This window comes from Gossypium hirsutum, chromosome D01 (assembly GCF_007990345.1).
Source record: "Gossypium hirsutum isolate 1008001.06 chromosome D01, Gossypium_hirsutum_v2.1, whole genome shotgun sequence".
Taxonomy (NCBI): Eukaryota; Viridiplantae; Streptophyta; class Magnoliopsida; order Malvales; family Malvaceae; genus Gossypium; species Gossypium hirsutum.
Window position 1 is genome coordinate 33846434 of NC_053437.1, and position 16192 is coordinate 33862625.

A 16192-nucleotide genomic window follows, 5' to 3' on the forward strand; every position below is an offset into this window, starting at 1 on the left:
TCTGATAGATCTGAAAAAATTCATATCGACAACCGATTGTGTCTGTGGTTAGTGTGTGAGGTCTATCTCAATATGTTGAAATACTTAATTGTGAGCATTATTGGAAGAAGCATCGAGGTGAATGTTGTAAATTAGCATGAGCCTATTTTCGTTGTGGATCATTGGAGCATTTTGCTTGAGAGTGCCCGAAAGGTGATAATGTTACTCCTGTCTCTACTCAAAAGTCTGCACATACGGGTAGGGGTCGTGGAAGTAGTTGTAGTGGTTCTATTTCTAGAAGATGTGTAAGATAATGGATGATTTGAATCGAATAACGATTATGAGGATTGAAATGAATATGTTTGATAAATGTGTGTATTTTTAGTAATTATGAAAATTGAGTATGAATTGGGATAATTATGGCTACTATATATGTTGAATAAATGTGTACTTAATTGAAATAATTGTGAAATTATGACATTGGTTGGTACTGGATTATGAAATGAAAACCCTATTAATTGCTCGGTTAAAGTAAGATATAATTGGCATGCCATAAGATAGGAAGAGTTCAGGGATTTCTTCTACTATGAGTCGATGAGGCACTGGGTGCCAATTTACTTCTGTTTCTCTGATGAGACACTGGGTGTCAATGTATTTGATAGCGTTGGTCGTAATTATTTGCTTCAGATTTATTCGATAAGGCAGTGGGTGCCAAACTAGTGTGTTGGTTAGATCTGTGTATCCATCTGAGTCTGAGTCATATTAATAGAGATATAAAGAACGATGGTTTATGATTTTGATATGGCAAAAAGAGCATGAAATGAAATTGGAAATGAAAAATGAAATATAAATTGTGGATTGAATTGGGAACATTAATATGTTATGTTCCATGAAATCATGAAATTGAATTTTGAGATGAAATGTATCTTACATGAGTTGTATGATTATTAAGTTGAAAATTGTGATAGACTTATGATGATATAAGAGAAATGAGATGGTTCTGAGTACATGATTATGTGAAATAACGTATTTGGCTTGATGGTTTGTATGTTATTTTCATTCTAAATTTATGCTCCTTTATGTTTAATATTTTGGGTAAAAGAGTTTTATTGTCATAAATATCACAATCCGTCGATTTTTAAAGAAAATTTTTTAAACTTATGATGACAAAATTTATTTTCAAACCAATTTTTCCAACAAAAATGGTAGGCCTAATGGGGTAAGTACCAAATGTTTTAATTTTACGTCACATTTGGTTGGCGTGAATAATGATTCAGTTCAGTGCTTATTCAATTTTAAACAGTGTTTTATTCGTTTGGTTCATTTTTTACTGTCGAATTCTCATTCCATGCAGGCCTCTATTACGGGTGAGCACTGAATACCCATTCAGTAGATAGGGCTCTGAATTGGCTATTCTTTGTCGTCCGTAATAGCCTTCTACTTTTGAAGACAAAAATCTCTTTTCATCTGCCTTCTTCATTTTCTCTAGATGCTCCTGTTACAGTGAGTAACAAAGTTGGAGGCCAAATCTACTGCCATTATCGGGTAATTTGTTGTTCATTTTCTTTGTATTTTTTATTTTTTGTTTGAATCTTAGACCACCTTGCTTCCGTCGCCGATGTTTGTTTCCATCATTCGATACCCATTTTATTCACTGGGTAAATCTCCAAATTTCCTTCTTTAATTTCTTCTTTTTTATTCATCAACACAAAAAATAAATGGGGATTATTCTTTTCTTTTCAGATTCTTGTCAACCAGCCCATGTTGGTTTAAGCTTCTTTTTTTTTTTACCCTTTTTCTCTCATATTCTTCAAATTTTCTCAGCTCATTCCTGGGTTTCTTTTCCTTTTTCTAGGTGCCATTTTTTAAATGTAATTTTCACTTCAAGAATCAAGACCCATTGGTATAAAACTGCAAATGGTTTCATTAGTTTCCCATTCATTTTATAGTTAGATTTGATAAAAAATGGTGAACTGTGTTTTTTTTTTGTTTTGTAGTGAATGATCAGTTAACCTCCGATTGTCGAATTAACGAGGTATGTCTGTCTTAATAGCTTTTTGTTTTCCGATTTTGATTTTGATTTTTTGGGTTTCATCTTCATCGATTGAAGAAATGTTGATTGACTTTGATTCTTTAATTGAAATTTCTTTGATTCTTGCTCGGTTAATCTATCATTCTTTCAACTCTTTAATTGGATCACACAACTTGATTGACTTTAGGAATTTGGTGACTAATGTTGCCAATATGTTTAATTTTTGTTGAACAAAAAAAAGATATGTTTGATTCTTGTTAGGGGTTTTCATATTTCTTTTGGTTTTTGAACTGTCATACTGAATTTGATTAATTTGGGTTCTTTGGTATGATTTCCACTACAATTGAAAATCAGTTTGCTTTTGTGATCCTTAAGCAAATATTTTGGTTTGCAATACAATAGCCTGCCTTGAATGGTTATCATTGGCACAATTACAACACCAATGGATAATTCTTCTCTTTTTATAGGTCTTCTTCATGGACTATGCTATTGTTCCAATTGCTTTTGATAGTTCATTAAAACTAGATATAGAAGCTGCAAATGAAATGGACTCCCCAAAATAAGTATTGGCTTATAAGGAAATAACAGATTAAAAGTGATAGACTTATTTATCAATAATGGCTCCAAAAAATCTGTAAAAATCAATGTTAAAAGTGATGGACTTATTTATCAACAATATATACATATTGTGGTTTCTAACAGTTGCAAGAGAATATAGAATGAGAGAGGACTTTCTTTAGTTAATTGAATTCTCTACTTTTTTCTATTTTTTATATTCTAATGTAGAATTTTTTTCATGAAATTCACACTTTATAGGCTCAATTGGAAGGTGAAAAATATGATTTCAAAATTACTGCATTGTTGCACTTCTTTCCACATATGTTTTTGTTCTTGTTGTAGTTTGTATATTGATGTAATTTCTATAGGATCTATATTGTTTTGGTCGTGATACTCATAACTTTAATTTGGATACCTAATATATACTTTAATAATTGCCTGCAATATTGTCCTAGCTACTCTGCAAGGTTTATACTGATGTTTTATTGAAAAATAATGGTATATTTATGTCTTCTCGTATTGTTGATTATTCTTTTAAATTATCATTAAAAATACCTTTTTATCATGTCCTATTGTCCTTTTTTAGACATGTTTTTTTAGGTTATCCTAAATGATTGGTTATTTTTATAACTTGGATTAAAAAGATTTTACTCATCAAATCCAAGTGAATACTAAATGGAATTCTTGAGTGTGTACCGTGTAGCATTGATTTTATTAGACCGTAAGTTGCAATAGTATTTGCTGAAATTAAAGTAATTTGAATTTTTCATGGAACTTTGTTTTGTTTCCTATAGATTTAGTGCTTTCCAACAAGCTGGTTTTGTATGATTTGGAAAATCAGACCATTGGATGGACTGAGTACAATTGTGAGTATCGTGTTACTTTTCCTTTCACGATTGCTTTATAAATTTTGTACTAATTGGTATAAATCTCAGTGTATTATTATTGTTTCTTTTGTTTCATAAGAGGTGTTATCTCTCTGCAATTGCCATAGTTAGAAAATTTATTTTATGAATAGAGTTGATCCTTGAATCTTCCCCAAAGTTGATCCTAGTAACACTATTTGCTGATTCTTGTTGCTTTATATAGTATGATGTCTTTGTAAATTTATGGGTTTCATATCTCAAATCATTGGCATTATAAAATATTCAGTACCCTGAATTTAGTGAATTGGAAACTGTCATTTTATGAAGTGCTGGATGAGTTTATGAAATCTTGTTAGAATAATCAGTTCTCTCTGTTAGGTTGTAATGTTTTATTTTATTCATTTGTAGTGCATAAGTGATTTCCCTTTGGATTTTTCTTTTGATTTGGGCTTTTCTTTTTTTTTTGGTAAGTTTAATTTTTTGTTTTTGTCTTTTTGTTGATCGTGACATCATTACAAACATGTATATAGGGTTACACATTGCTCAATGCTAGTTAGATTGTTGTAGTTTTTAGTTTAACTTTTTTTAACTTGGTGTACATATAAGTTCATGAGCATCATAACTAATCATACAACTCTTATCTACTCTTTTTCAACTATTGTCAAACTAAGACTTGAAAATAGCAACTTGGTTCGTTTTGTTGAAGCATAGTTTAGTTTAGTTTTGTAAGTAAACATTGATGTATTTGAAGCATAATGTAGGCTTCATATAAATTGTTGGTGTAAATTTGACATGTACTGGTAGGTTGTGGTGGTAGTTGGTAGGGGTGAGCAAAATCCGATTCGAATCGAAAAATTAGACAAAAAATTCAAATTTTGAATTAAATAGTTCGAATTATTTGAGTTAATCAAGTTATTCGGATAAACTCGAATAAAAAATTAAGTTTTTTGGTTTAACTCGAATATGAATTACACAATTCGAGTTATCTAAAAATCCAAATAAGAAAAGGCAAAATTAAGTCGTTTTGATAAATGTTTACTTTTTTAAGAGTTAAAAGTCAAAACCATTAAGTTAAAAGGCAAAACTACGTCGTTTTGATAAATGTTTACCCATTAAGTTAAAAGACAAAACCATTATATTGTTTATGTAGTTAAATAATCTTGTACTTCGTCTACTAGTTAAATAATCGGTCCATGTAAACGCACCACTAAGTATAAATAATAGGATTCGTTAATTCGATTCGGCTTGACTTAAAATTTTTTGACTCGATTCGATTTGATTCGAAAAAAAATTCAAATTGAGTTTGGTTGCTAAAATAGGATTCTTCAACTCGACTAACTTAAAATTTTTTGACTCAATTCGACTCAACTTGATCAAATACTCACCCCTAGTAGCTGGTGAGCCTTGGAACATGGTTGACTGATATGTACCAAGAAAGATATGAAGTTAGGGAAAAGAAGAGTTCTAAGAAGGTAACATATGATTTGGTTTCTTTTCTTTTACATTTCCTACAATGCAATAATTTTTTTAGCTATTATCCATGTTTCTGATGTAAGGTTTTGGCATGATGCAGAGACTAAGGGGATTGAAGGCCATAGGGAGTATGGAAAGTGATTCAGATTGAAGATACATCAATGGCAGCAGCAGAGCCCTTTTTCTTTTCTGATATTTTTGGAGTTGATGTTAATGGGTTGGGGAAAAAATATAGAGAAGTTAAAACAAGGTCTGCTTGCTGGGGTTTGTTTCGTGTTTAGATGTCTGATATTTTATATATATAAATGAGAATAATTATTGTTTTTGGATCAATATTTGTAATTTTGGCAACTATGATCCCATGAGATTATGTTTTGTCCTTCATATTAGGCATGTAGTGAGATGAGGCAGTAGATTTGGTAAAAGGAATTGTGTCAAATTTGATGGCTGGAATCACTTATATGACAAAAGTTAAGTGTGTGTAGGATGAGAGGGTAGCATTTGCCAGTGACTGATCTGTATAGATTCTCCTTACAAAATCTCAAAAGTACATCCTTCCTTATAGATGAACCAAATATGAGCCAAATTATATTAAGAATGTTATTAAATTATATATTATTAAATTATATTTAATAATAATTATATTAAAATATGATTAAATTATTTATTTTTATTATTATTAAATTATATTTAATAGTGCTATTAAAATTTAATAACAATAACAACAATCGTCTATTTAAAAAAAAAGTTCTACTAAGGATATTCTGGTCATTTAAGCCATTTCCTTATATTACTACAATATTTATTCCATTCCCCACAACCAAATGTGGTGTTAGAATTTTGGGGAAATTTTCTCTCAAATTTGGAAATTTAGCTTTTATACCATGTTAAAATAAAAAAAATTCAATATGGTATGAAAAATTTTCTCTCTTTATTGATAATTGTTGGAAAAACCAAAAATAGATATTTATATACAAAATAGGAAAATAAAATGGAAATTAAATCCCTAAATAGTAGCTAATTAAATCAAATTAAATAAATCGAATCCCTAAATATCAGTTATGCACACAAAACATAAATTGTTAATTAGTCAACATTTTTACTCCAACAAAACAATTCATTAGCTTTTTTTTATTATCACTTTAATTACATCATTCAAATGAACAAATTAAATTGATTTTGTATTAACTTAATTTTTATATGTTTTGAATTATTCAAGTTTTAAAGCATTTCGACTTGGGGTGAATCAAGTTTAATAAGATGAGGTTTTGGATTGGATCATTTCAAACTTTGGTGTATAGATTCTACACTTAGGTTTAATTATTTCAATTTTGGATTATTTTAAGTTAGTTTAATTCTAGTTGAAGTTTGAATATTCTTTTTATTTAGGTAATTCATAGTGCAAATTATTTTTAGGTATATGATTGACAAATTTGAGTTGAATTAGCTTCGAATTTAAATTTATCGTGTTAGATATTTTTTTTATTTCGATTTAAAATTTACTGTTCTAACTTTTATCATTCCCATTTTATAACACTTCATTATGTTAAAAAAAGGTTTTATTAATAAATTGGTGCTTGAATTGTATCTCAATTCTCATATTGGTCTTTAAATTATTTTTTTTTTGTCAAAAGTGGTGCTTAAATTATAAAATTTATTCCATTTTACCTAAATAGTATATGACATCCTATAAGAATATGCCACATGTCAAATCTTATTGGATGGTATTTTGGTGGTAAATAGGACAAAATTTGATAATTTAAGTACAAGTTCTAACAAAAAGGTTTAAAGACCAATCTGAAAATTGCGATATAGTTCAAGGGCCAATTTAAAATAAAGCCAAAAAAAAACCTTCACTAGAATGCAAAGCTAGACCACCTTCACGCATTTTGCAAATAAAATCATAACAAGTAAACAACAAGAAAAACATGTTAACGACACAAAATAAGAGTTCATAAATCTGTCTAAATTTAGTGAAGTTCCTTTCGGACCTCATAAAATTTTGCATCTAATTGCTACATCTGTTTCAATACAAATGATAATCTAAATAAAATTTTAAATTTATCATGTCAGTATTCTGCAAGATACTAAAAAGTTAACCTCAAATGAAAATTTTTTCAAGGGGTTACCTTGGATGATACCCTATTCACTAGGCACAGACACGTTAATATCAGGGGATGGCCGATGGATAGAGGCCGGTTCTGAGCCATTGTTCCAACCAGAAACAATGGAGGCTGCTGCAATATTTGCTATGTTTTTATGATCAGTTATGTTTTTACTTGCTTCCTCAAGGCTCCCCACTTGGAAAGGAGATGTTGGTTTCACGTTGTTTTCACAATCTAGTTTTGCTTGTGAGATGATTGGCCTTCCTTCTTCTGCCATCGCCATGGCCGAAGGAGCGGTGGCGACTGCAGAAGCTGCAACTGTGTGCTGCTCACGGTAAGGCTTCCTTTTATGCACTTTGTAGCCATTTAGCATGAAGCTTCCAACCACAATCTACATCAAAAGAAATGGAAGTATATGTATATATACCACTCCATGTATAAGTATAGGATACAAATATCTATTGGTTCAACATGTTTTCTTTTCATAGATTTGGATGAGGTTAAAGTATGAACCTATATTAAGAGTAAGATTGTATTTTACTCCCTTTATTTAAAAAATAGGCAAATTAGTCCCTATACATTAGATTAAAGAGCAAATTGATCATTTCTATTAAAATTTTCATCAATTTGTACTATTAAAAACTAACGGGACTGACGGAATAACTTGATAGTGAGACTTGGTGTGCCATGTGTACCTTATGTTAACGTATAGGGTCCAATTTTTAATAGCAAAAATAGATAGAATTATTAACAAAAGGATTAGTCTCCTCTTTGACCTAATGTACAAGGACTACTTTACCCATTTATTGAGTAGAATGGATAAAATGCAATCCGACTCCTAATACAAAGGCCTCCATGGTATTGTTACCAACCATAATTTGACTAGAATATATCATCATCCAAATGGTAAAAGTATCATGGAGGTCTCTGTACTAGAAGTCAAATTGCACTTTGCCCTCCCTAATTAAAAAATGGGCAAATTAGTCCTTATACATTAGGGTCAAAGAGCAAACTAGTTATTTTGTTAAAAATTTCATCTATTTCCACTATTTAAAATTGATCCCTATACATCAGCATTAAGTACATGTGGCACACCATGTGTCATTGTTTAATTATTTTGCAACCATATCAATTTTTAACGATACAAATTGATGAAATTTTTTAATAAAATGACTAATTTATTCTTTAATCTAACTAATAAAAACTAATTTATCTAATTTTTTAATAGAGATAAAATGTAATACGACTAATACTAAAACCTTCTTAATATTTTAGATAATCTACTCAATTTTAAGATTTATTCTTTATCCTTTAATTTGACATTATATATTTTTTATTATTTTAATATTTTTTCTTACTCGGAATCACTAACATTATTAAAAAATTTCATTAGTGGTGAAATAAAAATTAAAAAAAAACCCTAAAAAGGCAACAGCTTCTATTCCATGTAAAAAGCTATTTTACACTGATTTACCGTTTAAAAAGAAATTATTTCAATTTGTACTGTTTTTCTCTTTTATGAGAAAAATTTTCAAAAAAATTGATTAACGGATTTTTTTTGGTGGTGCGAATAATAATAATAGGATGATGAAATTATGTCTGATATAAAAACTGAATAAGTACAAGAACGAAAACTATAATTTAATAATGATATCCCATACCTATGTCTAAAAAGAAAGCAAAGGACTTACCTGTATAGGGCTAGCGGCCAACAGTACACCGGCAAGCCCACCACCTATTACACGACCATCCGATCCAGCCAATGAAACACTCAAACCACCGGTTCTGCTTTTTACACCCCCATTCTCACTGAATGTAAATGAACCGGTTAGAGACAATATCTCAAAACGCCCCTGCAAAGTAAATTAATTCCAATTTTCAACTTCAATATGCTAAAAAATCATCTTTCAAAAAAAAAAAAAAGCAAACAAATAAATTGTTAGAAACTGTTACAACATAAAACATACAATCAATGCAACATATAAACCATGGCATTTATCGTAAGCATCATATGTTACTTAAAAAAGAAATAAAAAGAGTCATTGAAATAATAACACATATCTATTTTTAATGGTAGAATTCAAATATGAAACTTAAGATGACGTTGTTAGGTTTTAGAAGATGTAATCTTAAAATAGATATGGAAGTTATCTTGTACAAATACCGAATATGTTTGAGAGTATTTAGATGAATATGTATGTCTAATGTAGTAGAGTATATATTTTAAAAGTTTTCATATATTTGGATGTCATATTATAATATAATTTTTAAATGTGGAAACATTTAAAATTTTAATCTCAAAACTTATTTTTAAGTACAAAAATAGATGTTTTTGGCATTATTTTTTGAATTTTGAATTTTAAAAACCTTAAACCAAAATAATTGTATTTGGAAACAAAAATGAAAAATGAAAGAGTAAAGGAGAGGAAAAGGTAGAAAATCATGCCTCGAATGTTAAAATCCCACCAGAGGAACCAGGTTGTCGAAGGGTAACATTAGAAACAGCTCCATTTGCTGATAGAATACAAATCCCACGAGGACCCTTTTGTGATAATGACACAACTTTTCCTGCTACATCCTGCTTTTTCAATCAAAACCCAGATCTCAATTCATATCAAAATTTACCCTCAATTCTCCCTCTCTCTCTCTCTCTCTCTCTTTTTCCCTATATTAAACATTTCTTCTTATTAAAATGGAATTTTCAAAACACAATAGTTAAATGTGTAAATATATTTTTGAAAACTTATACTTAAAAGATGTCTAAAAGATATTTGGGGTTAAGAGAATAATTAACTGTGTTAATAATTTTGATTAATTAATAAAATTATAAAAATATATAACCAAATAATATTAAATTAAAGAATAAAAATAATATAAAATTATAAAATAAAAAATATATTAAGATATTCAAATTACCATATTTATCTTTCATCCAAACTATATAAAATAATATAAAATATTATATTAATGAAATTTAAATTAAAAATAAATAATATTTTAAAATTGATATTTATTTTTATCAAATAATATAATTATATTCACTACTTATATTTCTTAATTTAGCAAATAATTTTTTAATATAATCTCAACACTTATAAGAAAATTTGAATTTTCTTTTCTTCTGATCTTGAAAATTACCTCCCCGGTATTAACTTTGACCACATGTGCCGTGAAGTCTCCGCCGGCCGTGTAAGCAAACAACTCACCTGTCCAAATATATGTTAACATTGTAATTAATTTAGAAAAGAAATTAATAAAAGAATTATTCACTAAAATAAAAGTAAAAAAAAAAAGTGAACCCAAAATTCACCAACATAGATATCTTTTTTCCGTAACTTGAAAAACAAAAAAGATAGATATCTTTTTGAAGTTTTATATATATCAGATTATTTTTAAATTATTTTTAAACTTAAATGTATATCCTTTTTTAGAGAGAGTTAAAAGTAATTAATTTCTATCAAACCAGAAGCAAAATGCCAATTCTCATAGTTGAAATTAATGTGGAAACCTATCATTTATTATTAACTGTTTATATTTGATTTAATGAACAATGTTTTCTAACTTTCTATCTATGCACCAAACTTGATGTCACATTACTTATAAATACAATAATCTTTTGCTTAATATCAGTTTGGTTTATTAAATTCATGCATCAAATAATTTAATTTTGAATGATGTATTCTTATTTAATTAATATTGAATATATATTTTTTATTATTAATCAAGAAATTTATATGTTAACAAAATTACAAAATTATTATTTAATATATGATTTCTCCAGAAATATTCTAAGTTCAATTCTCAGTATTTGATGACATAAATACTACTAATTAAACTTTTTAAAAGTTACTTCAATTTTTTAATGAATATATAAATCTATTAATTGAAAGTATAAAACCTTAATTAAATCTTCCACTTCCCAAAGAAAGCATGAATCAACTACCCTAATGTGTTGGGTGAGAAATAGAGAAGCCAAAAATACTAAAAAAGAGGTAAGTCTTTTAAGGCTATATATATCTACGTCCCATTAGAGATTACATTTTTGTTTTGTTTTGCTTTTTTATCTTTTTCTTCTTCTTCTTCTTTTTTTAATTATTCTTGGTAAGTAAGCTGAGAATTATTTACCCCATTAAACAAAGAAAGGAGTGAACATGCAATGCAACCAATCACAAGCCCTTTTTTTTTTCTTTCTTTTTTTTTAATTTCAGCACTTTCTCGGGAACCAAACAGAGTTTTCTATGAAACTTAACAAAATAAAAGAACTCTTTAACCTATTAACCAAAAAGAAAAAAGAAAGAAAGAAAAGGCAACTCTTTAACTTTCTTTAACTTCACCTAGAGAAAGCAAGAAGCTGAGAACTATTTCTGCAGTACTTTCTCGGCAACCAAACAGAGTTTTATATGAAAAAGAAAAAAAACTCTTAAACTTTCTTGAACTTTACCTAGAGAAGCAAGAAGCTGCCAGTTCCTTGGGGACCTTCCTTTACCTCTCTTGTGTGATGAGAACTCAGTAGGAGATGAAGGAGATAAAGTGAAACCAGGAGGTGAATTCGTCGTCGTTGTCACTATCTGATATGGTACCCTAAGGTTCCCATCTGCATCATATTTTCTCGGCCTCCCTCTCTTTTTCTTCCCTAAAGAATCACTTAGTGTTCTTCCACCTGGTCCTGGAATCACTGTTGAAGTCATTGTCGTCGCTGTTTCCGAGCTCATGTTGTTGATGTTCATCACCAGAGGCAACACTTGAAGGCTACTCACTGGTGCAGGTGGTGAGTCAGTCTCCGAGTTGCCTAGTGACCCAGATATGGTGCTCTCCTTTTCTTCCATTCTCGGAAATGGCAAACCAAAAATTGAGAAAAAAAAGAACTGGGTTTCCTTCAAAATAGAGAAAGATAATATAGAAATTTTATAAACTTCCCTCCATTAATGGAGGAGGGAAAAGAGATTGTGGGAAACTAAGGTCTTTTTCTTTGTATTGTATGCACTCTCTACAGGCTTAAAAACAGGGTCAATTGCTAGAATGCTTTTATTCATATTTTATTCCCAAATTGCCCCTTACAATTTAGAAAATGATTCATGTTTTTTTTTTCTATAAATCTATTTTAGTAGGCATTCCACCGGTAAAAGAACTATGAAGATTCTTATATTAAGAGTTGGGATGTATTTTGGTTTTACTATTTTAAAAAATAGATAGATTAATCATTATACATTAGATTAGAGAGGAAACGAATCCTTTTAAAACTTGTATTCATTTCTACTATTAAAAACTAGTCTCTATATGTTAGAATAAAGTACACGTGGCACTCCACCTTTAACTATCTAGTTATTTTGTTAGTGGTGCCAATTTTTAATAATAGAAATAAATAAAACTTCTAATAGAAAAAATCAATTTATTTTTTAATCAAAAGTGCAGGGATTAATTTACTATTTTTTAAGTAAAAAAAGTAAAATATAATCTAAACTTAAAAAATGAAGATATAAGTATAAAATAATAGAAATAGAAATGTGGGTGTTTAGGGTTTTGCTTATACTAAAAAATGGGGAAAAAAGAAAGTGGGCTCAATGTTCTTGTTTCCTTGTTTGACAATTTACAAAAAGTATATTAAAGTATAATGAGATGAAAAAAAAGTCATTGAATTAATAATGGTAGTAATAGTTTTTTTTAATTAATGTAAGAAGGCATCCTTATTATTTTTATTTAGATTTTAATTAACAAATCTGGAGTTATTCTTTTAGAAAAGAAAATCAATTTAAATAGAAATTACAGATAATGAAATTTAGAATAATTGGGCAAAGAATCCACAAACAATATTTGTATAAAATGATTATAAAGTTAAACACAATTAGTAATTTAGAATTTTGCTTTAATTTCATTTATTTATTAAATCACCTGTTGAAAAAGTATGGAGGGTAGTTCAGTAATTAAGATGCCAGTTCCTTTTCTGGCCTGCCTAAAGGGTTTTTTTTTTTCTAAAGGAAAGGGGTAATTTAGAAGATAGATTTAAAAAGTTCTAAAACCTTGGAAAGAATAGATTAAAAATTCAGTCAAACCGTCCTTAAAGCAATAAATCGCGACACAAAATAATGTTTTTTTTCTAAAAAAAATTACAAAACCTTGGAATCTGAATTTTCAATTTGTTCTCATTTCTAAGGAGTTCTGTGATTTGGGCACCTCAAATTGATATTTTAAACCACAATAATGGTTATAATGGCAATTAAGCCCCCACTTCTTTTATCATTTTTTCTTGTATCCTTTGTTTCTAACTTCTTTTGCAAAAAAGAAGGTTTGATATAAATCTATGAATTTTGCTTAAACACACATTAAGATTTATGAGTTTTAATTTAGTATAATTATATACATGATTTTGATTCAATTGAACTCATAAAATTTTAATTTTATTCAATCGAAATTAAAAAAAATAAATAATTACACAAAAGTGAAATTAAATTAAAGTTAAAATTTCATGTAGATCTTTGCAAAAAATCAAAGTTAATATATCATATTATACATTTTTATCAATGTTTATGTATAGTTTTGATATTTATTCCAAAACATTTTCACCTATTTTTCACATTTTCTCTCCTTTTAAATCTATTAGTATGTATCATTCCTATTGTAAGGGTGTGCCGCGTAGTAATTGCAAGAAAATGTAATTACCATAATAGTAATTATATCTTCTTGTAATTGTAGGGAATTTTAATTCACTAAATGTGTTTGGTTACTAACGGGTAATCTTAATTTCATATCCAGGTTTGGTAAACATTTGTTTTTTGATTATTATTTTTGAAACTCATCAAATTAATTGCCAGCATTATTCCTCCAATTCTAGCCTCTTCCTTAAGAATTAGGGAGTGAAATTGGGATGCTGTAATTACAAATACTCAAAAACATGTTTTATATATGTTTTATTTTATAAAAAATAATTTTTAAAGATAAATATTAAGTTTATTTTAAAGTGTTTTATAGTTTTGAAGCAATTTGGTGGCTAAGTATCAATAGAGATTTAGGTATTACAAGTCAATAGCCACAAAATAAACTAGAGAGGCTTGGTATCAATACTTATTCTTGAGGTATTGGTACTTGCTCTAGAGGTATAGATACATGCCTTAGTTGCCATAGGCAAAGCCAGAAAATTACTTTAGGGGGGCTAAAGATGAATCATAATTTTTTTAGGGGGCAAATTGCAGTTTGACCATTATACTAATTTATAGTTTTCTAAATTTTAACTAGTCTAAATCAAAATTTACCACGACGGAGGCAAGGCCATTGCTTGTGCTTATTTGTCTTCTCTCTTGTTAGTGGTATCAACGCATGACTTTTATAACATTTAGATTTTAGCTAAGGTATCGATATCCTTTTTGTAGGTATCGATACCTAAGTTCTAGGGGCACTATTTTAACTCGATCTTTTACATTGCAATTGTTGGATCTGGTGCCCTGAGTGTAGTATATTCGTTTGTAAACTTATAATTTTTTTTGAACAGATTGGTTACTAAAACAAATTCATTGATTAGATTAATATACATTGTATAATTTTCCTCACATAGTTTTTGCACGCAAAGAAAAATGGAAGCAGATGTTGCTCATTGGTTGTCTAAATGTTTAACTAATACTAAGCGGTATTACTGGTTGGATCGTGGTACGGAAAGACAACTTGTATTAGTAGATAAACCTAAACATGTCCTTAGTCTAATCGGCAATGAGCAAATCAATTAAAAGACTAATATGTCGTCTATTAAGTCCAATTAGGGAGATTCCCTTTCTTAGGCATCGGAGTAGATGACTCTCAAAAGATAGAGACATAGATGTGACTGATTGGATTGATAGTACATCAAACATGACCCAAGCAGAATAGATCTTGAATCTGTTTATGGATTTATTCACTTGTGATGTTCATACTGTGACATACCTAAATCCTGAATGGATGACAAACTATGTATGCGTGACTCGTACACTTTGATGTAAGTAAAAACATGAGTTCAAATGGTTAAGAAACTGAAAGCTAGTGCATTGGGTGTACGACTTCTGTAGTATGTAGCGTCATTCACAATAGTGAAATTCATGTCCCAAAACATGGGTAAATGATATCCTCTCATTGGCATTACATGGTTGATGAAAAGTAAACATGACCACGGGTCGTCCATTTTTGTGAGAGATGACTTGATCATTATTTGATAATTAGCTTTTCATGAAGGAAGATGTAATGGTTACCATGAGATAAAATAGGATCATATTGGGAGAATGGATATTATCCCAAAGAGATCAAGGATATCCTATGAGGGCAACACACTTATGACAAGGTCATTGGAGGAGTATTGAGTAGTTGTTTTTGTAATGGTATGTCGTTGGGAAGAGCTCAGTCACGATACTATAGTGGAATGACTTTGTGACTAAATGAGTTTATATTGAATATGCGAAAAGCTGAAACGATAAATCATTTGAGCCTCAACTACATATGTCCAATCAATCTCCGCTAGCTTGTTGAAACTAGAAATGAATTACGTGTTTGAATAGAAATGAACAAAATGAATAGAAATGAACGAAATGAATAGAAAAATATAAATGAGAAACATTCAGAAATGATTATGGTTTTTTTCGAAATAGAGAAATGAAATCATTTGGAAATGAATGTAGGTTTCTAAAAATAGAAATGGAAATGGAAATGGAAATGGAAATGAAAATGAAAATGAAAATGAAAATGGAAACAAAAATGAAAATGATCCATTTGCAATTATATATGGATTACTTAAAAAATAATCGAAAGAATGAATTTATGTTTTTGGACTGTTTTGAAGCCCGAAAATGAGAACAAACCATTTGGTCATACTGAACATGTTGGGTTGTGAAATATTGAACATATTTTCTTAAAATTTTACCAGGGGCAAAATCGTTAAAATTTTACCAGGAGTAAAATTGTCAAAATTTTCCTGGAGTAAAATAGGAATGAGAAAAAAAAATATTTTATATATAAATATTAAAGTTTATTTTGGGAAGTAGAAAAGCTGAATCGAGTTGGATCACATTACAGAGTACTGGGTCAAAAAAGGCCCAGGAAGTACTTGTAATTGGACTTGACGTGAGAGAGGCCCAAAAACCTCTCATGGACATGAAGGGGGCGACAACCCTAGTAGGAAGAAAAGGGTGTGCCGTCAACCTTTTTCCTATTCTAAGTAGGATGAT

At 29.2% G+C, this 16192-nt stretch overlaps 1 protein-coding gene and 1 long non-coding RNA gene across 3 annotated transcripts; one reads left to right on the forward strand and one right to left on the reverse strand.

The window, feature by feature from the left end:
• The first annotated feature begins 1285 nt into the window (after window positions 1-1285).
• On the forward strand, window positions 1286-5333 carry LOC107920902 (uncharacterized). Of its 2 annotated transcripts, none has more exons than XR_001690818.2 (5): window positions 1286-1524; window positions 1977-2014; window positions 3364-3435; window positions 4827-4907; window positions 5009-5333. It is a non-coding gene; the product is annotated as an uncharacterized lncRNA (long non-coding RNA). The 2 variants fall into 2 exon arrangements; XR_001690819.2 differs by having other exon boundaries at window positions 4830-4907.
• Window positions 5334-6839: 1506 nt separating this feature from the next.
• LOC107921039 (AT-hook motif nuclear-localized protein 1) lies at window positions 6840-12037 on the reverse strand. The gene is made up of 5 exons (XM_016850891.2): window positions 11455-12037; window positions 10152-10219; window positions 9460-9591; window positions 8705-8866; window positions 6840-7404 (listed from the first exon to the last, which is right to left on the reverse strand). Exons 1-5 carry the CDS (start codon window positions 11837-11839, stop codon window positions 7051-7053), a joined length of 1101 nt encoding a protein of 366 aa, XP_016706380.1. The 5' UTR covers window positions 11840-12037; the 3' UTR covers window positions 6840-7050.
• Window positions 12038-16192: the final 4155 nt, after the last annotated feature.

Coding starts and splice junctions, on each gene's coding strand:
- LOC107921039 (XM_016850891.2), bottom strand. CDS start 11,839: ATGGAAGAAAAGGAGAGCACCATATCTGGGTCACTAGGCAACTCGGAG. Junction 10,220..11,454: donor GCAGCTTCTTGCTTCTCTAG/GTAAAGTTCAAG, acceptor ATATTTGGACAG/GTGAGTTGTTTGCTTACACG. Junction 9,592..10,151: donor TCAAAGTTAATACCGGGGAG/GTAATTTTCAAG, acceptor TTGAAAAAGCAG/GATGTAGCAGGAAAAGTTGT.